Source organism: Choloepus didactylus, chromosome 6 (assembly GCF_015220235.1).
Source record: "Choloepus didactylus isolate mChoDid1 chromosome 6, mChoDid1.pri, whole genome shotgun sequence".
Classification (NCBI taxonomy): Eukaryota; Metazoa; Chordata; class Mammalia; order Pilosa; family Megalonychidae; genus Choloepus; species Choloepus didactylus.
Window position 1 is genome coordinate 116,366,197 of NC_051312.1, and position 27,399 is coordinate 116,393,595.

Consider the following 27,399-nt stretch of genomic DNA (forward strand, 5'->3'; position numbering starts at 1 on the left):
GTGTCCAGTCCACGCAGTTCCTGGCTTTTTACCTACTTTCCTGGAGGAGTAACTAAAACTTACAGCTCACCAGTCTGCCATCTTGCCCCGCCTCTTGACTTAGTTTTGAAGGGTAGGATCTTGCATTGGGCCAGGCCTCTTCAAGATCTCCCCTGAATCCAAACCTACCTACTACCTAGCTGGCCAACAGTTGGCAACTCCTGCCCTCTACACTACCTGGGCAAACTGGTTCTATAATATAATATTTAAAATTAATTTCCACTCGCTACTGATTTCTCTCTAGGGATTAAAGAAAAACATACCTCCCTCACTTTCAGTCAGATGTAGTATTTGTCTTTTATAGTCTTTTATCTCCCCAAATTTGTTCTTCTTCCTTTGTTATCAATGCTTTTTGTATTTTGTAACTGAGGTTTTTATTCCTTCATATAAGTCCTTCTCGTCCCAGAAAAGCAGAGAAATTTGAATGATTGGCATGGAGAAAAGTTTTGGTTCCCTTAAGAAATCCCTAAATTCACCCACGGTAATTTTCCGAATAGCCTGTTTGGCATGCAGAGTTTTGTATCCTTACTTTCATCCACTACATCATGCCAGAGCCCATCAGATTATAGCCACTCCAGACACTATCATCCCTCATAACCCCGGTGTTCCCTGTCTTCCCACAGGCTGAGGGAAGATTAACCATCTAAAACCATTCTGTTTTTCTCCACAACAGTCTCTCTCTCTCTCCCATGGTCCAAGATACCATTACCAAAACCTCCAAACCTCCTCCGCTTCCTGCTTTTCTTTTCCCTTCTGTCATCCCCCTATCTTTCATCTCATCTCTTCCTTTTGTCTCTTCTTTCTTTTTTACCTTTTCTTTCTGCTCTTTTTGTCCCCTCTCTTCTATCCCCTGGGGGTAAAATGAAGTGCTGTAGTTTTGATTTGTAGACTTCTTCAGGCTGCATCTTACTGTGCATAGGGCGTGGGCTTTGGAACTAGACAGTCATGATTTTGATTATCCACTGTGATCTTGTTCAGAGTATGTCTCTTCTCTGATAGTGCTGTTATTATTTGTAAGAAGAGGATAATTATTCTTACCTGTTAGTGGTTGTGTGTAGTGATATGGTCTGCAAACCACTTTGTATTCACTTAAGAAAGGTTGGTTACTTCTTTTAATTCTCCTTCCAGTTTTGATCAGTCCTCACTATTAGTACTAGTGACAAATGAGCATTTTAGGCTTAAATTAATGATTGAATTAATAAAAACTAATTTCTGAGCAAGTTTTCTTTGTACCCTTAAAAATTTTCTCTTCCGTCTGTTTTAATAGTATCCCCTCCTTTCTACCCAACGAACTTTTATTTTTCTTCTCCTTCTATGTATATCCTATTTTCCTTTCTCCTTTTCCTCTTCCATTTTTAAAATTGAATATAATTGTTATTGAGGACATACCCATTTTTATAAATTGAAAATAATCAGCCCGCTACTCCATCTCTCCACCCCGAAGTTCTCCAGAGGCAACCACTTATAATTCTTTAAGCTGTTGTTTCATTTTTATCTTCCACTTTCCTATATTATATACTTATTCTGTTATTTCTTGTTTTCTTTTAGGCATTTTTAAGTTAACTTCCTACAGTGGGAGAGGAAGATTTAATGTCCTTTCAACACCGTAACAGCTATTACTCCATTCATATTTCCCTCTTGCCACCTACCAAATATGTATAGTTAAATTATATTGTAGAGAAATTGGTGCTTAATGTTTATGTAACAATGCAATTATTGTTCATAGATGAGCTATGTTGGACTTGATGATTAAATTTCCTTCTTATATAAGTTTTTGTTTTTTGTAAACTTAATAACTGCCTAAATTTTGAAATTTGTATAATTTTCTCTGTTCCCAAAAGCTTGGACATAATTACTGAATGCATCAGATAATATCTTCTCCATTTAATTTTTTTAGAGACATTCCTTCTGGAACTCTCATCTTAAGTGGTTGCTTTAAAGTCCAAAGGCTTGTCCGTCTGTTTTCCTGTAATTCATTTCACTGTTATCTTGGGTACTTTTTGCCTCTTTGAGCTCCTGTTTTCCCAGATCCCATGCCTTGCTGTTTTCAGTTGATCCCCTCATTTTGGTGGAGTACATCTCTCAGTATTTTCCTGAGAAAAGGTACATAAATGGTAAAATTTTTGTGACCCTGCATGTTTATAAATATCTTTCGTCTTCCCTCAACCTTGATTGATGATACAGAAATCTAGGTTGGATTTAATTATTCCTCAGAAATTTGAAGGCATATCTCCTTTGTTTTATAGCTCCTGTGATGCTTTTGAGAATCCAGTATTTTGATTTCTGACAATTTTTATACGTACTCCCTTTTCTCATTGACGGCTTTTAGGTTTTCAGTTTTATTCATGGTTTTCTAATGTTTGTTATGACATGCCCATTGGATATTTTTTGAGTTATTGTCTTTGTACTTATTGGGCATTTTAATATGGAAACCTTTCTTGTCTGTTTGACATTTTTTTTCTTTCTTTCTTTTTCTTATAATTTTCTCCCTCTGTTTTCTCTCCTTTTTTAGTTCCATTAGTCAGATGTTAGACTTCCTGACTGATCTCTTAATTTGCTTATCTTTTTTCCGTATTTTAAAATTCACAGTCCTTTTGTTTATTTATTTATTTGTTCCCCACTCACATTTTCCTCTTCACAGCCATTCTTATGTGTTTAATGTATATATTTAGTCTTACATTAGTACAAGACTGATATGGTTTTGTATGTGTGGCTTTTTACTTTACATAAATGATATTTTTATGCTTTCTTTTTTTTTTTTTTCATCCAGCACTGGTGTTTTAGGATCCATCCATATCTAACATTTCCCTCTTAACTATTGCATAGCACTCCATGGTATGCATCCAATACATTTTGTGTAGCCACTAATGAATACCCAGGGTGCCTTGAACTCCCTGTCCCCAGAGATACTGCATCGATAAATAGCCTCATTCATGTTCCCTTATGGACTTTTCTGTGAGCATTTCTTTGGACTGGTTCTTAGAGCACATATATATGTCACTTAGTACGGTGACATTTCTTTCTAGAAAGGTGCAGCCGTCTGCCATCCTACCCCTAGTAAGTAAGAGTTCTTATATGCAGTCAGTACTTGGCACCATTCAGCTTTCTAACTTTGGTCAATATCTAACAGATATAACATGATAGCTCATTGATTTAATTTGCCTTTCTCTGATTGCTAATGAGTTCAAGTGATTCTTGATATGCTTGTTACTCTTTTGGATTTCCTCTGGTGTGTTTTGTCCCATCAAATTTTTCTATCTGTTTGCGTCTTCTTCTGGCAAGTTTGTAAGTATTCTTACTGTAAATGCAGATATGAATCTTTCAATTCCTGTGAATCTGATCACTAAGGGTCCTTTTCAACGTCTGTATTTCCGCAGATTGGATGGTTGGGGGGTGGGGAGAGTTTGTAGGCAATGGCTTGTGGAGACTGGGGATTGCTGAGTGCAGTCAACCTGCAGTAGGGACGTGCTGTGCAAGCTACACTGTGATTCTCTCCCAAGCTGGGTCTTTGGATAACAGAAATCTCCTGCCCTCAGAAATCTCCCAAGTAGCATGTGGTCTGAATGCTCTAGCAGCTGGCCCTTCCTGTACTCAGAGGTGGTACCCATATTCAAAAGGAGGAGGAAGTCCAGTGGTGGGGCAGCAGTTTCAGTGCCTGAACACTTCCATGTTTTTGTTTTTTTTTTTAATTCAATTTTATTGAGGTTGTTCACATACCGTACAGTCATCCAATGTGCACAATCAGTTGCCCACATACCATCATACAGCTGTGCATCCATTATTCCAGAAAATAAATAAAAACAATGAAGAAAACTCAAATCCTCCAATACCCCTAACCCCACCCCCTCCTTTACTGACTCATGGTATTGGTATAGTACATTTGTTATTGTTGATGGAAGAATATTAGATACCACTAACTGTAGTACATGGTTTGGAATAGGTATATTTTTTTCCCCAATATACCCCTCTATTATTAACTTCTAGTTATAGTGTCACACATTTGTTCTAGCTCATGAGAGAGATTTCTAATATTTGTACAGTTAATCGTGGACATTGTCCACCACAAGATTTGTTGTTTTATACATCCCATAATTTAACCTCCACCTTTCCTTATGGTGACATACAGGACTCTAAGTTTTCCCTTTACACCGCATTCGCACACCATTCAGCACTGTTAGTTATTCTCACAATAACGTGCTACCATCATCTCTGTCCATTTCCAAACACTTAAGTTCAACCTAGTTAAACATTCTCTTCATAACATGCAACTGCTCTCCATTCTTTTTTGGTGGGTACTGTTCACCCACCGTACATTCCATCCTTAGTAAACAATTGATGGTTCCCTGTATAATCACATATTTATGCATTCACCACCATCACCACTATCTATATAAGGACATCTCCATTTCTTCCACAAAGGAGGAGAAAGAGTCAAAGAAGGTAGAGAGAAAAAGAAAAAGAAAGATAAAAAAATGACAGCTAAAAAGCAACAAAAGGAAAGATAGAATTAAACTAAAGTAGATCAAAAGGGTCAGACATCACCACCAATACCAAGAGTCTCATACTCCTTGCTTTTGTCCTCCTCTTATAGGCATTTAGCTTTGGAGTATTGCCTTTGTTACATTAAAGGAAGGATAGTACAATGTTCCTGTTAACTGTTGTTTCTAGTTTGCATTGATTGTATTTTTTTCCCTAATACCACCCCATTTTTAACACCTTGCAAGGTTGACATTCATATGTTTTCCCTCATGTAAAAACATATTTGTAGATTTTATCACATTTGTTGAGCACTCTAAGTTTCACTGAGTTATACAGTTCCAGTCTTTATCTTTCCTCTTTCCTTCTGGTGTCCCACATGCTCCTAACCTTCCTCTTTCAACCTTACTCACAGTCATCTTTGTTTGGTGTCCTTACATTGTTGTGCTACTGTCACCCAAAATTGTGTTCCAAACCTCTCAATCCTGTGTTTTTCTATCTGTCTGTGGTGCTCCCTTTAGTATTTCCTGTAGAGCAGGTATCTTTGTTCACAGACTCTCTCATTGTCTGTTTGTCAGAGAATATTTTAAACTCTCCCTCATATTTGAAGGACAGTTTTGCCAGATATAGGATTCTTGGTTGGCGGTTTTTCTCTTTCAGTATCTTAAACATATCACCCCACTTCCTTCTTGCCTCCATGGTTTCTACTGAGAAATCTGCACATAGTCTTTAGCTTCTTTTGTATGTGATGGATCACTTTTCTCTTGCTGCTTTCAGGTTCTCTCTTTGTCTTTGATGTTTGATAATCTGATTATTAAGTGTCTTGGCATAGGCCTATTCAAATCTATTCTGTTTGGGGTACACTGCACTTCTTGGATCCATAATTTTATGTCTTTCGTAAGACATGGGAAATTTTCATTGATTATTTCTTCTACTATTGCTTCTGCCCCTTTTCCCTCTTCTTCCCCTTCTGGGACACCCATGACACGTACATTCATGTGTTTCATGTTGTCATTCAGTTCCTTGAGACCTTGCTCATATTTTTCCATTCTTTTCCCTATCTGTTCTTTTGTGTGTAGGATTTCAGGTGTCTTATTCTCCAGTTCCTGAGTATTTTCTTCTGCCTCTTGAGATCTGCTGTTGTATGTCTCCATTGTTTTTTCATCTTGTGTGTTGTACCTTTCTTTCATTTCCATAGATTCTGCCAGTAGTTTTTTCAAATGTTCGATTTCTACCTTGTGTTCGCCTAATGTTTTCTTTATATCCATCATCTCTGTTGCCATATCTTCCCTGAACTCATTGATTTGATTTTTGATTTGATTTTGCATTTTTCTTTGAAAATCTTGCTTGAGGTGTAAGTTTGTTCCTTTGACTGGGCCATATCTCTGCCCTTCCTGGTGTAGTTTGTAGTCCTCTGTTTTCCAGGCATCTGGCTTCCCCAGTTACCCCAATCAGATTTTCCCAGAGCAGAATGGATTCAGGTCTCAGAATGGGTTTATATTCAGTTTCAAGTCTCCCTGAAGGTGTGTCTTAGAAATTGACAGACTTTCCTGTGAGGTCTCTAGCTGCTGTGCTTTTCTTAAGCTGCCCAGCAGGTGGTGCCTGTCAGCCTGTCGCTCCCAACTGGTGTAAAGAGGTGTGGCCCCTTTGTTTCTTAACTTAGGTTGTTTCTGTTTCGACTGTTTTCCCCCAGGCTCTGGGGTCTGAGTTCTGTGGAGAGGTTAGGCCCTTGAGCTGGGCCCCACCTCCTTCCTCTTAGGGAAGATACATCCCCTAGGGAGCTACCTTCTTCATTTCAATAGTTTCTTTGTCTTTTTGCCTCTGTCACCTCCACCCCTGTTTGGGTCAGAGCCTGGTGAACTGAAAATGGCTGAGGCTTCACTGAGCCACCCAGGTTGAGAGAGAGAAAAAGGGAAAGAAAGCCCCCCTTCAGAGCCAGTCCACAGCCTGCCAATTTAGGCCTTCAGTCAGAGAGAGCACCTGGTCTTCTGAGCTCCCCCTCCCAGGGCACAGGTGTTTTCCGGCTCTCTAAGCTCAGTCTCTAAAATCTCTGTATTTTTTATTTTTATTTTTTCAATTAATTTTTTTCCTCTCCATCAGCCCCACCTCCTCTCCACTGGGAGTGACCTCAGGATACTTTGCTGCTTGTCTATGTTTGTAGCTTGTATTTAGCAGTCCACATTTGCTAATTAAAACCCCATTGGGAGCTAGATTGACCTATAGTCACTTGCTCTGAGAATGCTGCTTTCTCCCACAGCAAGGTCCTGCAGCTTGTCCTGCCATGGGGGGAGGGGTCTCCCGGCGCAGGTCTGCAGTTTTTACTTACAGATTTTATTCTGTGATCTCAGCCTTTCCACCCAATCCAGGTGGGTGTATGATGTGTGGACAGTCACAGTTGTCCCCCAGCAATTGTTCCTGGTTGTTTCTTAGTTGTTCCAGGGGTCTAACTAAATTCCACACCTCTCTATCCTGCCATCTTCTCCCCATGTTTTTGAAATAGAAAGTTAGCTATTGGTATTTGTTATTCCTCTTCATAGTACTATATCAATATTATGTGTTAAACTGAAGGATTTTTCAAAATATGTAAGTGGTTCTTATTTAGGTAGTGGTTTGTTCTGGTTTGCTAATGCTGCCATTATGCAAAATACCAGAAATGGATTGGCTTTTATAAAGGGCATTTATTTGGTTACAGATTTACGTTTCTTAGGCCATAAATGTGTCCAAACTAAGGCATCAACAGGAGATTACCTTTACTGAAGAATGGCCGATGGTGTCCGGGACACCTGCATTGGCTGGGAAGGCATGTGACTAGCGCCTGCTGGTCCCGGGTTTTGTTTCAAAATAGCTTTCTCCAAAATGTTTCTCTCAGCTGCTCTTGTGGCGCTTTGTCCTCTCTTAGCTTCTTCTGAGCAAACTCTGGGTTGGCATCTCAAAGCATCAGCCAGCATCTAGCTGTGGGCCGGCTCTTTTTAAGGATTGCGGCAAAGTAATCAAGACCTATGTTGAATGGGCAGGGCCACATCTCCATGGAAATAATCTAATTAAAAGTATCACCCACAGTTGGGTGAGTCACATCTCCATGGAAACAACCTAATCCAAATGTCCCACAAGATTGGATTAAAACATGGCTTTTGGGGGGTATAATATATCCAAACTGGCACATGGTTATGTTAATATGATGACATAAATAGTTTTATGGAGAATTGTGCAGTATCCTGTGTGGCAATTATAACATTAAGATTGTCCTAAAAGTAGGATGCAAAAATCCTAAAAATATGCTTTTTTAAAAAGAAATATAAAAAATATTTATTCATTTGCTTACTTTTAAAAACTAATATGTTGTGTTAGAATTGTGAAGACAATTATATATATATTTGTTTTGTTTTGTTTTTCCTTAGAGAAGTGGTAGGTTTACAAAAAAATCGTGCAGAGAATACAGAGTTCTCATATAAACTCCTCACACACACATAGTTTTCCCTATTTTTAACTTTGCATCAGTGTGGTACCTTTGTTACAATTGATGAAAGATGATTATTATAATTGACTAACTGTAGTCCATAATTTACATTAGGGTTCACTATTTACGTTGTACAGTCCTTAGGTTGTTTTTTTTATTTATGTTCAAGTAACATATATACAACCTGAAATTTCTTCTTGTAACCACATTCAAATACATGATTCACTGGTGTTAATTACATTCAGTGTTGTGCTAGACTGTTTTTTTAACCAAAACTTTATAGGAGCCTTTTATAGAAACAGAAGACATGATTAGATAACATTTGTGAATTTCTTTCTAGTTATGATTTTCTAAATATTATACTCAAGTCTGTTCACCTTTGGTGTACCCTCTTGTGGTCAGTGGAAGGCATTGGTTTGGCTTTATTTTTAATAAACATATATATTTTGATATTTTCTATCTGCTTGATAGCCCTAAAATTTTAATAAGTATTTGACTTTTTTGGTTACAAACAACATCTTAAAGAGTAGAATTGACCCTTGAGTCTGTGCTATAATGGTTTTCTCCCATTCTTCACTGCAGTGTGTACAGTGAAGCTCTGGCAAAACCATTGGAGCTAATTTTAGAAGCTAAGTCATGATAGGATCACTATGCTCAGAGTATGTGCAGTGTAGTTTGGAAAATAAACTGATTGCAGACCCAGAACACAATTTACCTTTTCACCAGCTATAATTGGATTTGGGAACTATTTTAATTTCCCAGCTGCTTAAACAAATACCATACAATGGGTTGGCTTATAAATCATGGGAATTTATTGGCTTCCAGTTTTGAGACTAGGAGAAGTCCAAAATTGAGGCATCAGTAAGGCGATGCTTTCTTCCTGAAGATTGTGCCATTCTGAGGCTGACCACCAGTGATCCGCTTTCCTTGGCATTTCTGTCCCGTGGCAATGCACCTGGCTGCCTCTCCTGCCATCTCTCTCCTTGGACTTTCACTCTGCCTATAATCCAGTTATCTGGATTAAAGCCTAACCTGATTCAGTGGGGCCACACCTTACCTGAAATAACATCCTGAATAGATCTTATCTACAGTGGGCCCACACCCACCGGAGTGCAGTCCAGGACCAAGAACATGTCCAAAGTGGGGTACACAGTTCTACCACAGGACTAATTTGTTATTTCCAGTGATCTGTTTTATACAATTGTGCTCCATCTGTCTGTCCCTTAGTCCGTTTGTCTATTTGCATCTATTTGGGCAACATAGAACTGAAGCAAGTACCATACTCAAAATTGGACTACTGCTTTATATGCTTATATATCTTGTAGGGACCCCCTTCTACGTTATTCTTCTTTTTCCATCAAGATTGTTATTTTAATGTGATTTTATTTGAAATGATTACCTAGTTCAAATGCATTTCCTGTGGATTTATGGGAAACGTACTATTGTAATATATAGTCTCCTTCTTTTAAATCATTCCATGGCAGTAAGAGGCCAGTGATCATGCATGGCATTTAGTGAAGATTCACAAGTTATTTTTTGCTTTCCTCTGCAGTATTAGTTTCACAGAAAATGTTTAGCTGCATGCCCTCACAAGTAACACAAGAAATAAGAGGAACCTGGATAGTGATGGGTTGCTAAATTCAAATAAGGCTTAGCTTATATGAGCAGTAAATCATGGCTTCCTGGGATTAGATGTGAATTGTGAGTAGAAATGCTCCTTGTTTTCTAGAACTTGTCCTTCATGTGGCCTGGTCTTTTAAGTCAGCTCTTTAATTGTATGCTAGAACTGAGTGTTTTTTTGTTATATATGCTGGAACTTTTGAGTAGATTTTTTTTTTTTGCTGGCCTGGTGGTCTGAGGGCCCAGGGTTTGAATAGGAATCCAGGAAGTACTTCTGGGAATGATGTTTGTAGTGCCAGAAATGCTGATGTATTGGCACTGAATTAGCATTTCCAAAAATGCCATCAAACAGTAATTGAAAACAAAGATATGAGTGTAGTCACTACAGCTGTGTTCTCTCTTTTCCTGAAGCCAGTTTCTTCCTCTTTTATGCACAGTTAGAAGTGGTAAGCCCCCTATTTTAAGATGAAAATGAATCTGTTTTATGTTCTATACTGTAATGCCCCTGATTGCCCAAAAATGTTCATGTACTATTGGGTTTGAATTAAGGCCATTTATGCAGAATTGTCCTTTGTAATATGGGTATTTGTTTGTTGAACAAATAGATCTGTGAGGGACTGTGATGTGGTCACTGTTACATGAAGAAGAACTTTGTTCATTTATTAAATTTTTGTTAAGCCTTCACTGGATATTCAGTTTTAAGAAAGATGTGGTATATACATATATTTGTCTTCTATGTTGTAAAGTGTAAATGCTATAAGAAACATATGTAAACATTGAATATGTACATTCAATAGGGAGAGAGTTGATGGAGGGGGCTTGGGAATGAAGTCATTTTGGCCAGGGTGGTATAAGTAGAACGAATTTGAATATATGGAAATTGGAAGAAGTGAACATTTATGTCAGAAGGAATAACAGAGACAGGAAAAAAAAGAAAGGATTATGAGTAAAGAACTCTATAGGAGCTAGTGAGAGAGACTTCTGGAAAGGTAAGTTGGGTCTGTCACTGGTGGACATGAAATGCCAGATCAAAGAGCAACATCCATTGAGCAAAATATGAGATGTTTATCCCAGATACCTGCTCCAACAATGGAGAGGACAAGCTCCGCCCAGTCAAAATCTTGGGCTTTTATGCTTCTCTTTGGGTCTGCTAGTCCACATTTTGCTATGTGAGTTATTCCAACAGACCTTTTCTGAATGGGAATGCTACACTTATTTTCCAGTTGTATTTCTCCTAGTAGGTCCACATTTCTCCTTGTGAAACAGAAATCCTTTAAGGAGTTTGACAATTTTTTTTTCATGTTTATAAATGTAATACATTAGTACAAATGTGTCAGTACTTCTTAAATGATCTAAAAGCGGCTTGAACTCCTGAAGCAGAACTTGCTTTTCCCATTCCACTAAATTTTACCAGTTCACTTTGTAAAATTCCATATATTGATCTAGATCATTATGGGTTCCTGGGAGTCCAATTGAGGAGACAGAAAGTTCTGCATGCCAGTGGATCAAAATAGCACTACCTAGATAAATTAACCTGGATCTGACAAGCTAAGAAGATGGGAAACACCTCGTAAGCCAGAGGGCTGCCCATCTATCTCCCTCCCTCCCTCCCTCTATTATTTATTTTTAACAAATTCCTTCCAAGTACTGCAAGTAATGAAGAAAAGCAGTATGCATACTAATCATACAGCTTGTTAAAAATAACCGTTTCTGAATCTCTGGGTGGGGGAAAATTGGAAATCTGCATTTTGAACATGCTTGTAAACACTTGAATCTGATTCAGGTGTCTAGTAGATTGTCCTTTCAGAAACACTGAAATAAAAGGAAACAATAGTTCTTTAATACAGATTTCATTTGAGTTTCTGTAGTGCATGCCACAGAATGAAAGGTAAAGTTATCCCACTCCTCTGCCTTGTCCTCTGTGTAAGACTGGCCTGTTTACACTGCACCCCAAAGAAACATCATTTTCGGGATAAGCAAAGGTCAGCTATTAGACTTCTATTCAAAGTATATGATAAAGATATTGAGAATGCTTTTGATTTTATTGGCCTTTAAATTGTCTTATTTGATTATTTGAAGCTCCAGCATTTAAAAGTTATGTTTTCTTCCCTCTAAAGGACTAGTTGTTAAAATTAACGGGTATCTTTTTGTGGCTGGGAAATAGCATAATTCCTTGATAAGAGCCTTCTGTGTGGGATTCTCTGAACCGGTTGTATGTTCTCTGTCCTGAGTTATCAAAAAGCTGAAAAAAATAATTTTCTCTTGGTTCCATCCCACACTTCCTAGATCAGATTTCTTTTATTGGGAGTCAATTATAAAGAGCTCTCTTAAGGGATTCGACAGTAGCCAGTGTGGCCCTTCCATACTCCACTTCCATGTGCTCCAAAGGAGCAAGGCCATGATTTGTAGTGTTTATATACACAGGTATTTGCCTCTGCAAGATGGAAATCTTCGAGAGCAGAAATACATATTCAAATGAGTTTTGTTTCACATCCTTCTTCCTATTCAACTTTGATAAAGGTTTTGCAGAATTGGAACTCGCTAAATCTTTTTTAAATAGTGGGGGATTGTAAATATCTGGGTTTTCTTCATCCTCTGATTTGAATCTTTTTGTTGTTGTTAACTTATCCTCTAGGATGGAAAGAAGAAATTTGACAAAGAGAGTGAAAAATACTATTCTATTCTTGACAAGCATTTAAATTTGTCTGCAAAGAAAAAAGAGTCTCATTTGCAAGAGGTAAGCTTTTCCATTTGAAACATGGAAAGGGCATTAGCATTAGTTATGTGAAATCAGAATTTCCAAAGACTGAAGTATCTCAGAATCTGGTTTCTCTTTAATCTAATGATAGAAACAGTGGCACACTTAATCGAGTCCTTTCTATGGACTAGCATTTTGCTGAGCACTTTAAATATGCTATGGCACTAAATACTAACAATATTTCCTTTAAAATGGAAAAGGTAGAAGACTTTTTATTTTCTGTTTCTTGGGCATATTTTAAATTACAAAAACCTATTAGAGTTATGTTACAGCCTTTATGTTATTTTAAGTTAAAACAGACATCTGTGATGTTGTTTATAAGGCTTTGCTTCAGCATTAGGAAAAAAAAAAGATGTACAATTTCATGTTTTAAAATCTTTATTGTTTTACAGTAATTTCCTTTGAAAAGTGAACAGAGATATTTTAATACTTTGTACACTTCTGAGTAGTTCATTTCATCCCTTTTGTCTGAAAAACCCATTCTTCCCATTGGTTGTATCGTAAGTATAATTAGTAAAATTGAGAGTAGTCTTTTTACTAAGGGATAATGAAGTTCCAGTTGCAGCAATGGTAATATGCCAAAAATTTGGACCCATTGCCATTATAACTTTAGCAGGAATAAAATGTTGAAACACCACCCATGCTTCCCCCAGCATACGGTGGAGGCTCTCAGAGCTGTGATTTGGGGGGTGTCAAGGCAGTTCTGCCTGCAGCTCATACTGCCATCCAGAGTGTCACATGGAACCTGAAGCCAGCCGAGTTTCCTTTGGTCTCTTCTTTACCCTCTCTCTGTACTTCTTCTAGATATGGAAGTCATGAACCCCTTTCAGATGTCTAATCTTGATCCTTCTCCTGGTAAAACCACCTGCCTTCCTAAACTATTTTTCAAAGTCACCGTGGTCCTTTGATCTCCTTTTTCCTTTTATTTCTCTTACTTCCAAGTTCAGTCACAAGACGTGCTTGCTGAGTTAGTCATCCAAGGGTTATTTTTGCTTCTGATTCATTTTCCCCCACACTCTCACATTCTCATTGAGAGAATCAAATTTCTTCATTTAAAAACTTTCAATGTTGTGAAATTTTGTTTTGCTTGTTATTTGAACATGAGTTCATTTAAACTGTCTTTGTTATTAACATGTCATTAAAATAAGATAATATATAATTGTGTTGCTATTTAAAGTTTTATGGCCAATGTGAAATGGGGAAAAATCTGCCATTAAGGAAAACTAGGTTCTATTTTTAAATTTTATGGACATATTTAACATTATGAAGTACTAGGTACTGCTTGTCATAATTTAGTGTTATATTCATATATTGCAAATGTCTTAAATGCTCATTTTTCTGTTTAAGCACTGCACTAGAATAAACCTAAGAAAGAATGGGGCGTGTTGAATGTAGTCCTGTGAGAGGCTCCTCTAATTATCACCTGTATCCCCTCACCTGCCAAGCCACGGGCTATGGCCAGGTGCCATTTTAAAAATAGATTGCCTTGAAATCAAGTGTGGTTTTTAGAGTCCACTGAAGAGTTATAGAATCATCAGATTCTTAGTGAAAATGAGAGGCCACCCTTAGATAAGAATCTGCTTAAATGTTCTCAAGCAAATGATAATTTTATCCTAATTTTAAAGTCCTCTAAAGAGTGTGCTTAAAATTTCCCTGATATCCTGAGCTCAATATTCAATACTTTCCTCATTAAAGGCGCTGACTCTCTTAGGCTATGGCAGAATGTTTGTTACAGTCTGTACTTAGTTGGAGGCTGGGAAAGTACATAATATGGTTACTAAAATACTCATTTCCCAAACAACATCCTCCACCTGCCCCACCCCACTCCACATGCACACGAGTATGCACACATGCATACACTTATTTTCCAGGAGGCCTGGCCCTTAACTAAATACAACACAACACAGCAAACAAATTGAATCAAAGCAGCTCCTTAAGGGCATGCTGTATAGACAAGGAAAAATGTGACTTGGGTTTTTTCCCCTACCTCTCCAGGAATCAAATACATCATAGGAAGATGAGGTATTAAATTCTTTGACATGGCATTAAAAATCATATGTTCCTTTCCAGAGCAGCTCTGGTCTTTTTGTCAGTGCTACTTTTATTAGCTTGCTTTCAGAAGACTTCTTCATGCTTTCTCACCTGCACAGTTTGCTCGTGGAAAATAAGTGGCTGCCCATTTCCAGTGCTGAATTGAAGGGTCAGCTTGTCTGAAAAAGCTTTATGAGTTAGATCATTGGAGTAAACAATTGGAAACAAAGTTATCAATCTTATAGGCTTTACATTCGGAGAAAATAACTAATTAATATGTGAAGGGAAAATTCTTTTCTAAGCATAAAATAAAAGCAAGAAATCATAAAGGAAATGTAGAAAGACCTGAATGCATAGAGAGAAATAATCTGTTTACTTAAAAAGCTGTTAAACCAAATTAAAGGGCAAAGTTATAGGCAATTTATACAACATATGACACAGGTTTCCCATGTCTTTTATAAAAGGAGCATTTACAAGTCAGTGTGAACAAGTTAAAGAGCTCAGAGGAAAAGTGGGCTAAGGGCATGAAGTAGACATTTCATCAAAGAAGAAATAAGAGCCATAATAACTATTTTCAGTTTCAGCTGTCACATATTTAAAAAAAATGGAAACTAAAAATAGCAAGAAGATGCTATGTTTAATTTATTAAAAGATAATATCCATTATTAGCAAAGGTATCAGATACTGGGTGCATGCTTTCCTGGTGGGAGCATAAAATGATTCATTCATTCTTGAAATATATTTGACATCATATTTCAACAAACCTTAAATGTGCAAGACAGTTGAGATGATTTCTATTGGTAGGAATTTACCTAAAAGAAAGTATCAGAGATGAGAATAAAAGTAAGTAGTATAAATACTTTGATCCAAGAGTTGTTCACAGTGGAAGCATTTAGAAACACCTGAAATGACACAAAAGAATGTTTGGGATAAATACACAAATATAATTTGACCGTAAGGTGGAACATGATATGTCTGTTAAAAGATCTATTTGCAAAATCTCTTAATACTTCGGGAAATATTAATTCATTTAAATGGAAAAAGAAGATTTTAAACCGGTTTGTATAGTATTATTCCAGGTTTCTTTTAAAGTAGATGTGTTTGTGTGTGTGTGTATGTGAAATACAAATCAAAATGTTAAGTGTGGGAGGTGGTATTACAAGTCATTCTTACTATCTTTACACTTCTCTGTTATAATGATGAATAAAGAATGAAATTACAATAATTAGTATCTATTACTTTTGTAATTAGAAGAGAAAGGAAAGGGCAAAAACATTCCTTCTAAAAATTCAGATTATGGTTCACTAAATACTCCTTCAACTAGTTCCTCTTATCCCCACCTCCTAAATGAAGGGTAACCCTTATATTCAATCCTTATACCTCTGTTCTTGTACCTGAATTTATGTCCCTGAAATCTCCTCAACTCTCCTACCTTCTATAGCATCTTGATGATTATCTCCCCAGTCGCAATCTCATTGTGCCTTACCTTCCAACTGCCATCTATTGGCTTCTAGGATTGTAGACTTTACCACATCACAGTGTAACACGTGAATTTTTTTTTTTTATTAAATTCAGTTTTATTGAAATACATTCACACACCATACAATCATCCATGATATACAATCCACTGTCCACAGTATGATAACATAGCTATGCGTTCATCACCACAATCTATCTCTGAACATTTTCCTTACATCAGAAAGAACCAGAACAAGAATAAAAAAGTGAAAACACCCAAATCATCCCCCCATCCCACCCCATTTGTCCTTTAGTTTTTATCCCCATTCCTCCACTCATCCATACACTAGATAAAGGGGGTGTGATCCACAAGGTCTTCACAATCACAGTGTCACCCCTTGTAATCTACATTATTATATAATTGTCTTCAGGAGTCCAGACTGCTGGGTTGGAGTTTGGTAGTTTCAGGTATTTACTTCTAGCTATTCCAATACATTAAAGCCTAAGAGGTGTTATCTATATAGTGCATAAGAATGTCCACCAGAGTGACGTCTCGACTCCATTTGGAATCTCTCAGCCACTGAAACTATTTCGTCTCATTTTGCATCCCCCTTTTGGTCAAGAAGATACTCTCAGTCCCACGATGCCAGGTCCACATTCATCCCCGGGAGTCATACTCTGCGTTGCCAGGGAGATTTACACCCCTGGGAGTCGGGTCCCACGTAGGCGGGAGGGCAGCGAGTTCACCTGTCGAGATGGCTCAGTTAGAGAGAGGGGGGGCCACATCTGAGCAACAAAGAGGTACTCAGGGGGAGATTCTTAGGCACCATTACATACAACTTTAGACTCTCGTTTGTGGTAATGAGCTTCATAGGGGCAAGTCCCATGCTCGAGGGCTCAGCACATCAAACCGCCAGTCCCAATGTTTGTGACAACATCAACACCAGTCCAGGTGAGGATGTCCAACACATCCACACCTTCCCCCAGATCCTTGGGGCTGGGGAGGGGGAGGTTGTAAATATATTTTTTATTATCTGCCCAAATTACTCTGGGATGTGTCACTATTTCACTCCAGCCTATACTAACCTACCGTATCTCACTTCCTATTCAAAGTTCCATGCGATTGTGGTGTTTGAACAAATCGACTGTAGAGTTCTACCGTTTAGAAAATTTAGATCCTGTACCAAATACATATCTATTCACTTGGTCTCATATGAAAGTTGAAGTTTTAAAACACAATCAGTTTCAACCTTTATCCTTTGGCCTGGCTTGCCCTGGTCTAAAACAGACCTGCTTCATTCATATCACTAATTGAAGTCTGGGCTCTTTTTCAGCTTTTTTTTTTTTTTTTTTTTTTTTTGACAGTGGCTGTATGCACTAATACTGACATTCATATCTGCCGAGCTCTAGCTCTGAGTTTCAGGTGTCTCAGAGATATTCTTTGTTCCAGAGAGCAATCAGGTATACACTAGGGGATCAGCATCTCAAAGTTTAGAGATAGGCATTACAGTTCAGGGATAGAGTTAACTGCTGTAAGAGCTTACAATCTAGGGACTATTACAATTATTGTGTCCACGTTAGGCTATGTTCTAAGATTCAGTTCTGAGTTTACACATTGTAGTTAGTCCATATTGGTGAGGCATGATCCCTCTCACCATGTTTTCTCCAACACTTTTACTCCTATATATATATTTTCCTACAATTTTATAGAGTTATATTCACATGCCATACATTTATCCACATTGTACAATCAGTTGTTCATGGTATCATCATAAAGTTGTACATTTATCACCACAATCAGCACTTGAACATACTGATTACTACAAGAAAAATTGTTTTTTTTTGTTTTTTTTGTTTTTTTTTTAGCAATAAGAAGAAATGATAAAAAGAAAAATAACATGTCATACAATACAATATACTACTAAGGACAGCAAATAACACCACTACCAAGAATCCCATATTACTCCCCTATATCCCCCTCTCATATACATTTAGCATTGGCGTATTGCCTTTGTTACATTTAATGGAGGTATATTACAATGTTACTGTTGACCATAGACTCCAGTTTGCTTTATGTTTTTTCCTGAATACCATCCCTTTTTCAAATTTCTACATGATTGACATTCATTTGCTTTCCCACATGCAAAAACATTTTTATATTTGAATATTTAGTAACAGTCATTGGCCACTCCAGTTTTTGCCACGTTATACAGTCCCAGTCTTTATCATCTACCTTTACCTCTGCTGTCATACATTCTCCTATCCCACCTCTTTCAGCTTTACTCAGACATCTTTGTTCAGTGTACTTACAATACTGTGCTACCATCACACAGTATTATGCTATCTATTTCTGGATCTGTGCAATCAATCCTAAACATTCTGTAGTCCTTCAGCATCAAATGGCTGATCTCTGCCCTCTTTCTGTCTCCTGGTCACCTGTGTTGTCAGCTTTTAACTCCCAAAGTTTGTTCATTAATGTCTGTTCATATTAGTGAGACCATACAGAATCTGTCCTTTTGTTTCTGGCTAACTTCACTCAACATAATGTCCTCAAGGTTCATCCACATTATTACATGATCCATGTCTTTGTTCTGTCTTACAGCTGCATAATATTCCATCATGTGTATATACCACAGTTTGTTTATCCACTCGTCCTTTGATTGACATTTGGGCTATTTCCATCTCTTGGCAATTGTGAATAATGCTGCAATAAACATTGGTTTACAAATGTCTGTTTGTGTCTGAAGTTTCAGTTCCTCTGAGTATATACCCAGCAATGGAATAGCTGGGTCATATGGCAAATCTATATTTAGCTTCCTGAGGAACCTCCATACTGTCTTCCAGAGTGGTTGCACCATTCTGCATTCCCACCAACAATGAATAAGTGTGCCTCTTTCTCCACATCCTCTCCAGCACTTGTCATTTTCTGTTTTTTGGATAATGGCCATTCTGGTATGTGTGAGATGATATCTCATTGTGGTTTTGATTTGCATTTCCTTAGTAGCCAGTGAAGTTGAGCATTTTTTCATATGCTTTTGAGCCATTTGTATTTCCTCTTCAGAAAAATGTCTGTTCATGTCTTTTGCCCATTTTTTAATTGGATTGTTTGTCTTTCTGTTATTGAGATGCAGGACTCCTTTATATATTCGGGATATTAAACCCTTATCTGATATGTGGTTTCCAAATATCGTCTCCCATTGTGTAGGTTGCCTTTTTACTTTTCTGACAAAGTCCTTTGATGTACAAAAGTGTTTAATTTTGAGGAGATCCCATTTGTCTATTTGTTCTTTGGTTGCTCGTGCCTTGGGTGTGAGGTCTAAGAAATCACCTCCTTTCACAAGATCTTTAAGATATTGCCCTACATTTTCTTCTAAGAGTTTTATGGTCTTGGTGCTAATGTTTAGGTCTTTGATCCACTTTGAGTTAATTTTGGTATAAGGTGTGAGATGGACATCCTCTTTCATTCTTTTGGAAATGGATATCCAGTTCTCCAAACACCATTTATTGAACAGGCTGCTCTTTCCCAGTTGCTTCGGCTTCACTGCCTTATCAAAGATCAGTTGTCCATAGATGTAAGGGTCTACTTCTGAACACTCAATTCGATTCCACTGATCAGTTTATCTGTCCTTATGCCAGTACCATGCTGTTTTGAGCACTGTAGCTTTGTAATATGCTTCAAAGTCAGGTAGTGTGAGACCTCCCACTTCATTCCTCTTTCTCGACATTTTTGGCTATTCGGGGCACCTTACCCTTCCAAATAAATTTAGTTATTGGTTTTTCTATTTCTGTAAAGTAAGTTGTTGGGATTTGAGTTGCTATTGCATTGAATCTGTAAATCAGTTGAGGTAAAATTGCCATCTTAACTACATTTAGTCTTCCAATCCATGAACATGGTATGTTCTTCCATTTTTTCAGGTCTTGTTCAATTTCTTTTAGCAGTTTCTTATAGTTTTCTATGTAAAGGTCTTTTGTGTCCTTGGTTAAGGTTATTCCTAAATACTTGATTCTTTTGGTTGCTATTGTAAATGGGATTTTTTTCTTGATTTCCTTCTCTTGTTGCACATTACTTGTGTATAGGAATACTGCAGATTTTTGCGTGTTGATCTTGTAGCCTGCTACTTTGCTGTATTCATTGACTAGTTCTAGTAGCTTTGCTGTAGATTTTTCTGGATTTCCTACGTATAGAATCATGTCATCTGCAAATAGTGAAAGTTTTACTTCTTCCTCTCCAATTTGGATGCCTTTTATTTCTTTTTCTTGCCTAATTGCTCTAGCTAGAACTTCCAGCACAATGTTGAATAACAATGGTGATAGTGGGCATCCCTGTCTTGTTCCTGATCTTAGAGGAAAAGCTTTCAGTCTCTCCCCATTGAGTGTGATGTTAGCTGTGGGTTTTTCATATATTGCCTTTATCATATTGAAAAAGTTCCCTTCTATTCCTATCCTTTGAAGTGTTTTCATCAGGAAAGGATGTTGAATTTTGTCAAATGCCTTTTCTGCATCAATCAAGATGATCATGTGGTTCTTCTCCTTTGATTTATTGATGTGGTGTATTACATTAATTGATTTTCTTATGTTGAACCAGCCTTGCATACCTGGAATAAATCCCACCTGGTCGTGGTGTATAATTCTTTTAATGTGCTGCTGGATTCGATTTGCGAGTATTTTGTTGAGGATTTTTGCATCTATATTCACTAAAGAAATTGGTCTATAATTTTCTTTTTTTGTAGTATCTTTGTCTGGTTTTGGTATTAGGGTGATGATGGCTTCATAGAAAGAGTTAGGTAGCTTTCCCTCTTCTTCAATTTTTTTGAAGAGATTGAGCAGGATTGGTACTAATTCGTTCTTGAATGCTTGGTAGAATTCACATGTGAAACCATCTGGTCCTGGGCTTTTCCTTTTTGGGAGCTTTTTGATGACTGACTCAATCTCCTTACTTGTGATTGGTTTGTTGAAGTCATCTATTTCTTCTTGAGTTAATGTTGGTTGTTTATGCTTTTCTAGGAAGTTGTCCATTTCATCTAAGTTGTCTAGTTTATTAGCATATAGTTGCTCATAGTATCTCCTCATTATCTCCTTAATTTTTGCAGGGTTGGTAGTTATATTTCCTTTCCCATTTCTGATTGCATTTATTTGCATCTGCTCTCTCTTTTTTTTTGTTAGCTTAGCCAGTGGTCCATCGATTTTATTTATTTTCTCAAAGAACCAACTTCTGGTTTTGTTGATTCTCTCTATTGTTTTCCTGTTCTCAATTGCATTTATTTCTGTTCTAATCTTTGTTATTTCTTCCCTTCTTGCTTTGGGGTTAGTTTGCTGTTCTTTCTCTAATTCCTCCAAGTGAGCAGTTAACTCTTCAATTTTTGCTCTCTCTTCTCTTTTAATATAGGCATTTAGGGCAATAAATTTCCCTCTCAGCACCGCCTTTGCTTCATCCCATAAGTTTTGATAAGTTGTATTTTCATTGTCATTTGCCTCGAGGTATTTACTAATTTCTCTTGTAATTTCTTCCTTTGCCCACTGGTTTTCTAAGAGGGTGTTGTTTAGCCTCCATATGTTTGTGAATTTTATGACCTTCTGCCTTTTATTTATTTCCAACTTCATTCCATTGTGGTCTGAGAAAGTGTTTTGTATAATATCAATATTTTTAAATTTGTTGAGACTTGCTTTGTGACGCAACATGTGGCCTATCCTAGAGAATGTTCTGTGAGCACTTGAGAAAAACGTGTATCCTGCTGTTGTTGGATGTAGTGTTCTATAAATGTCTGTCAAGTCTAGTTCATTTATCATGCAGTTAAACATCTCTGTTTCTTTAGTGATCCTCTGTCTAGATGTTCTGTCCATTGATGAGAGTGGTGTATTGAAGTCTCCAACTATTATTGTAGAGGTATCTATTTCTCCTTTCAGTGATCTCAGTGTTTGCCTCATGAACTTTGGGGCATTCTGGTTTGGTGCATAAATATTTATGACTGTTATGTTTTCTTGATGAATTGACCCTTTTATTAATATATAGTGTCCTTCTTTGTCTCTTTTAATTGTTTTGCTTTTGAAGTCTAACTTGTCTGATATTAGTATAGCTACTCCCGCTTTTTTCTGGTTGTTGTTTGCATGAAATATCTTTTTCCAACCTTTCACTTTCAGTCTATGTTTGTCCTTGTGTCTAAAGTGAGTTTCTTGTAGACAGCATATAGATGGGTCCTGTTTTTTAATCCATTCTGCCAGTCTGTGTCTTTCTATTGGGGAGTTTAATCCATTTACATTTAGTGCTATTACTGTAAGGGCAGTACTTTCTACTACCATTTTGTTTTTTGGAATTCATATGTCATATCTTATTTTTTCCTCTCCTTTTACCTTTCCTGATAATCTTCATTTCTGCACTCTTCTCCAACTCTCTCTCTCCTGTCTTTTCCTATCAGCCTGTAGCACTCCCTTTAGTATTTCTTGTAGTGCCGGTCTCTTATTCACAAACTCTCTCAGTGTCTGTTTGTCTGAAAATGTTTTAATCTCTCCTTCATTTTTGAAGGAAAGTTTTGCTGGATATAGAATTCTTGGTTGGCAGTTTTTCTCTTTCAGTATCTTAAATATATCATGCCAGTGTCTTCTTGCCTCCATGGTTTCTGCAGAGAAATCCGTACATAGTCTTATTGACCTTCCCTTGTATGTGATGGATTGCTTTTCTCTTGCTGCTTTCAGAATCCTCTCTTTGTCTTTGACATTGGACAATCTGACCAGTAAGTGTCTTGGAGTAGGTCTATTGGGATCTATTCTATTTGGGGTATGTTGTACTTCTTGAATCTCTAATTTTCTGTCTTTTATAAGAGTTGGGAAATTTTCAGTGAATATGTCTTCTATTACTCTTTCTGCCCCTTTTCCCCTCTCTTCTCCTTCTGGGCTACCCATAACACGTATATTTGTGCGTTTCATGTTGTCACTCAGCTCCCTAAGACCCTGCTCATATTTTTCCATTTTTTTCACCATCTGTTCTTTTGTGTGTATGAATTCGAATGACCTGTCTTCCAGTTCACTGATCCTTTCTTCTGCCTGTTCAAATCTACTGTTGTGTCCTTCTATTGTGTTTTTCATCTCCTCCATTGTGGCCTTCATTCCCATGAGTTCTGCCATTTGTTTTTTTAAGTTTATGAATTCTTCTTTATGGTCAGCCAGTGTCTTCTTTATATCCTTCAGCTCTTTTGCTGTATCTTCCTTCATCTCATCAAATTTATTTAGCATTAGTTGCCTCCACTCCTGTGTCTCAGCTGAGCTATTAGTTTGTTCCTTTGGCTGGTCCATGTTTTCATGTTTCCTGGTATGGCTTGTTATCTTAAGTTGTCTAGGCATCTGATTTTCTTGATTAGTTTATTTTGGAACTTGTTTTCTGTCTTTTTCCTAGTGGTTTTCTTGTTGGTTGGCTTTGTTCTCTGGCCTCTGTTATTCAGTTCAACTTATTCTAGACCTCTAACTTAGGTTCTATTTAGTTGATCAGAATTGTTCCCCTCTTGTTTTTTCTGTTTCTTGCTCTGCCTGTATGTAACCTTTTTGTGAGTGGGTCTCCTCCGATATGGTCGACCCTAGTCAGATTTTCCCAGTCTAGTGAGGCCCAGGTCTCATTGGGAAGGTATGGAGTTTTCCTGAGAATGAGACCGTCCTATGAGGCCTTTAGAATTGGTGCTTTCCTCTCCTGTGCAGCAGGTGGCGCTGGCCAGCCCGCAGCTCCCCCACCAGTGTAAGAAGGTATGGAGACTTTAGTTCTCCTGGTGACTCTGATCCTGTCAGGGGCGTAGCTGACTGAAGCCGGAATCTGAATTCAGCCCCTGAGGTCTGAATTCCCAGAAGGAGGACTGCCCATTGAGCTGGACCTCCCTCCACTCTCCCAATCCTCAGAACTCCAGTTGTCTCTCAGGGGCACTATTCCCTTCTCCCCTCTCCTCTTTGGGGCCTCTCCAGGTAGATTCCTTGGTCAGCCTGAGTTGCCAATTAAAGACGGGGGTGGAGGCCTTCAGTAGTGTGTACGGAATTCAAAGACACTGTGGGTACTCTGTCTCCCCCAAGCCTAGCCTAGTCCCTCAACCTGGGCTTTCTGATAGAAAATAAGCACATATATTACTTTTAGATTTAAAAAAAAAAAAAAAAAAGTAGAGAAGAAATCAAGAAAAAGAAAAAGGGGGAAAAAAAAAAAGTCTCTTTTAAAAGTGTTTCCCCAGCCTGGAAGTTTTGTCAGTGTCAGAATAGAGCATTTAAAGATATGCTTTGGGCTATTGTCTGGTAATTACTCTCCAACCGCTTCAGTTCCACTCCTGCCGGGGGCTATTGAAATGCAAAAAGATAAGGGATCAGTGATCAGCCAGAAGGGACAAAATATAGGGGAAAAAAATGGCTTTTTTGGAGTCTGGGAATGGGTGCCCGCTTTTACGTGCCCCCACTTCTCGGAGCCCAGCCCTTCTTTAGCACCCCAGCTCCCAAAGTTAGTTAATTAATTTGTTAATTAATTCTGCAATTGAGGCTGGGTTGAGCCTCCCTTCTTGCCCTCAGCAGATTGCTTTTTTTTGCCCCCCCCCCCCCCCCCCTTCAGGGAGCCGGCAGCAAGACAGTCTGTGAGGTCTGGGTGGGGAGGGGCGCCAGACCCCTGGTCCGGGGAACTTACAATGTTCGCTGCGATCTCAGCTTTTCCTCCAATTCTAAACTTGTGTCCAATGTGTGACTGGTTATTGGAGACCCCGAAAACACTGTTTCAGATATTTCTTTGGTAATTGCCAGCTGCTCTAGGGGAGAGACGAAATTCTGTTCTTCACCACTCCGCCATCTTGCCCCGCCTCCCAACACGTGAATTTTTGCACATCACATTCTTCCCAATTGGCTTCCAGTTTTCATTTCCTTAACTTTCTGTTAATGCTGATATTATTTCCTTTATCAAAGTTATCATTGACACTTCTCTTGCTTCTCACACCCCCATTTCTTTCAGCTTTTCTTTCTTGCTGGCATGCACTGTACACATTTACCTGGCCAGAATTTCTGATGCACCCACCCCCACTGTTGAAGTGATATGTTTTGTATAATCCTCACATTAATCTTGAAATGCTGTTTTGTTCTTCTCAGTCCTTCCTCAAGCTTCTGCTCTGGCTGTAGGATGAAGTCGGCACTCACCCTATCTTTCCTGCCTTAACTATCATTTCTGACTGTTCCAGACCAAACCTTTAGTTATAAACCTGACTATAAACATAACTTCTGTTTTCCAGACTCCATTCCCTCACTCAAACTTCTTGTTTTATCTCCACCTACTCTAAACTTCCCCATTTTTCAAAATCCTGCTTAAATCTTTTTCTCCTCTGGGAATGTTCCGAGAAATACCACCTGAGGCTTTTTTCCATGTTTTGAATTGTGATAGCTTGTTGTAGTTTGGGAGGAATCTAGGTATTTGCATAACTATATGGTGTTCTTATAAAATTAATTCAATTTCATGCTGGGATAACTCTATAACCCCATCTGACATGGATGGTCCTGGTGTACACCTTTTGTGCTGGCATAATTTTAATAATGCTCCTTTTCATTTCTTTGAATGCCCCAGTCTGGGTGATGAATTATATGATTACCCTACTTATCTCATACAAAATATGTGGCACCAGTTGCTAGCAGGTATATAAACAAATGTCTGCTTAGTGAACCACACATTAAGTGCTTAAGTACTAAAGAGATTCATCACAAGTAAAAGAATCCATGTCTAAATCTTGTACTGTAAAGAAATTAATCTGTCATATTCCTTAAGTACTGTATATTCTGGATGACCTTTCAAAACAGCTTGTGGTATAATTCAGTCATGTAGAATTTCAGTCATGTAGCCCAGAGGTGATGAAAACATCTTTAACAGGCAAATGGCAAGATTCACTATTTCTCTTATATCCATTCTTTGCCCCCTCTCCCCACGCCACCCCACTCACCTTTTTGTGGGGTGGGATTGTGCCTGGCAAGTAAGTTTCTGAAGAAATGAATTGATGCTCTTGTGTTGTGGTTCCCTAAAACCAACCCTCTACCCCCCACTCCCAATTCGGTGATCTGCTAGGAGGACTCACAGAACTCAGAATGTAGTCCTACTTATGGGCGAGCTCATGGAAGCTTCCAGGAGTCGTCTCTCTGCAGTAACATGGGACATGCTGAATTCCCCCAGCTCCAAGTTGTGATGACTTATGAAATATTGTCTACCAAGGAAGCTCATTAGAGACTCAGTACCCAGGGTTTTTATTGGGGGCTGGTCACATAGGTCCTCTCTGGCATGTATCAAAATTCTAGACTTCCAGAAGGAAAGCAGGTATTCAGCAGAAGCCACATTGTACAAACAGTTTAGATACAGTGAGCCACTTGTATCATTTAAGATTGTGGGAACCTTCCCCAAATCCACATTGCCAGAAGACAGCAAAGGAAGGGCCAACCTTGTAAGCAGGCCCTTGAAAGGATAGCAGTCAGGCCTGCTGTGATAACTGTTCTCTGTATAGCTCTGTTGTTCAGAAACTAACATTTTAGGTTTGAAAGGCACCACAACATCCTGGTTTGATCCCATGTGCTAAACAGCACATTATCTTTTGAAGAACAATAAAAGCTTGAGAAATAACTTGTGGAATAGATTTGTTGTCTCTGATACTGAAAATATTCTGGCATCCCTTACTCGCAATGGTATACTTGCTCTGGAATGCTGGTTGTGTGCATCTCTTTGTGGTTTCCACATTCAGTCATGTCGGGTTTGTAGCTTGAAACTGGCCACTTTGGGGAATATTTACACACAGAAATCAGCAGTGCTGCAAGCTATCCCCCACCCCCCCACCACCTCCCGAGAGCCAGTTATTACACATTTACCAGCACACCAGAACTGAAACCTTGTTTACCAACTTATTGTTCATTCTTATAAATCCTGTGTTCCCCTATGGGATGATAAGAAGAAAAAAACATATAATTTATGTGAAATAGTGATTTTCTTTTTATTGATACTTATATAATTTCCTAAATAATCTTTGGGGGTTGAGGAATTTTTGGTCTGCATTTCCTCAACCCTTGGTTTAATTGTACCTTACATATATTAGCTTATAAACCTGTAATTCTCAATTTTAAAAATCTCTAGTGAGTGGCTTGTAATATTTAATTACTTTTAATTATATCAATAAATATATAATAAATATTTTTAAAGGTGTTCCAAATGAAGTTAGGATGCTATGATATCAGACCAGCAAACCTAACTTGAAATTTGGTTAGCTTTTGTTTGTGAAATTACCATTGTAAAATGGCTCCAAAGCAATTTTCTATTCCCAGATTTTTGATGGCAGACACTTAGTTCGAGAGACCCATTCTTTTCATCTGCCTTTGGTAATCTTAGCTGGCAGAGGAGTATGAGACTGGGCAATAGTCCATCATGCCTCTTGACTAAACCAAAGTAGTATCATCTGGGGATGATAGTGGGCATAGAAGAGGGAAGAGGAGGCAAAGTAAAAAAGAAAATGAAATTATCTCAAGAATACTTTTCCACATTTTGTCAGAATAACCTTGTAAACAGAAAGAATAAAACTGCATGTCATTGTTAGAA

At 38.1% G+C, this 27,399-nt stretch overlaps 1 protein-coding gene across 2 annotated transcripts in view; it reads left to right on the forward strand.

Annotated features, from left to right (window-relative positions):
• The window catches only part of ARHGAP42 (Rho GTPase activating protein 42), a 301,658-nt gene that overhangs the window by 184,312 nt on the left and 89,947 nt on the right, over positions 1 to 27,399 (forward strand). For both annotated transcript variants that reach the window (XM_037841198.1, XM_037841199.1), the window contains exon 5: positions 12,228 to 12,329. In XM_037841198.1, coding sequence (XP_037697126.1) covers positions 12,228 to 12,329 — 102 coding nt within the window. The remainder of the gene's footprint in view (positions 1 to 12,227; positions 12,330 to 27,399) is intronic.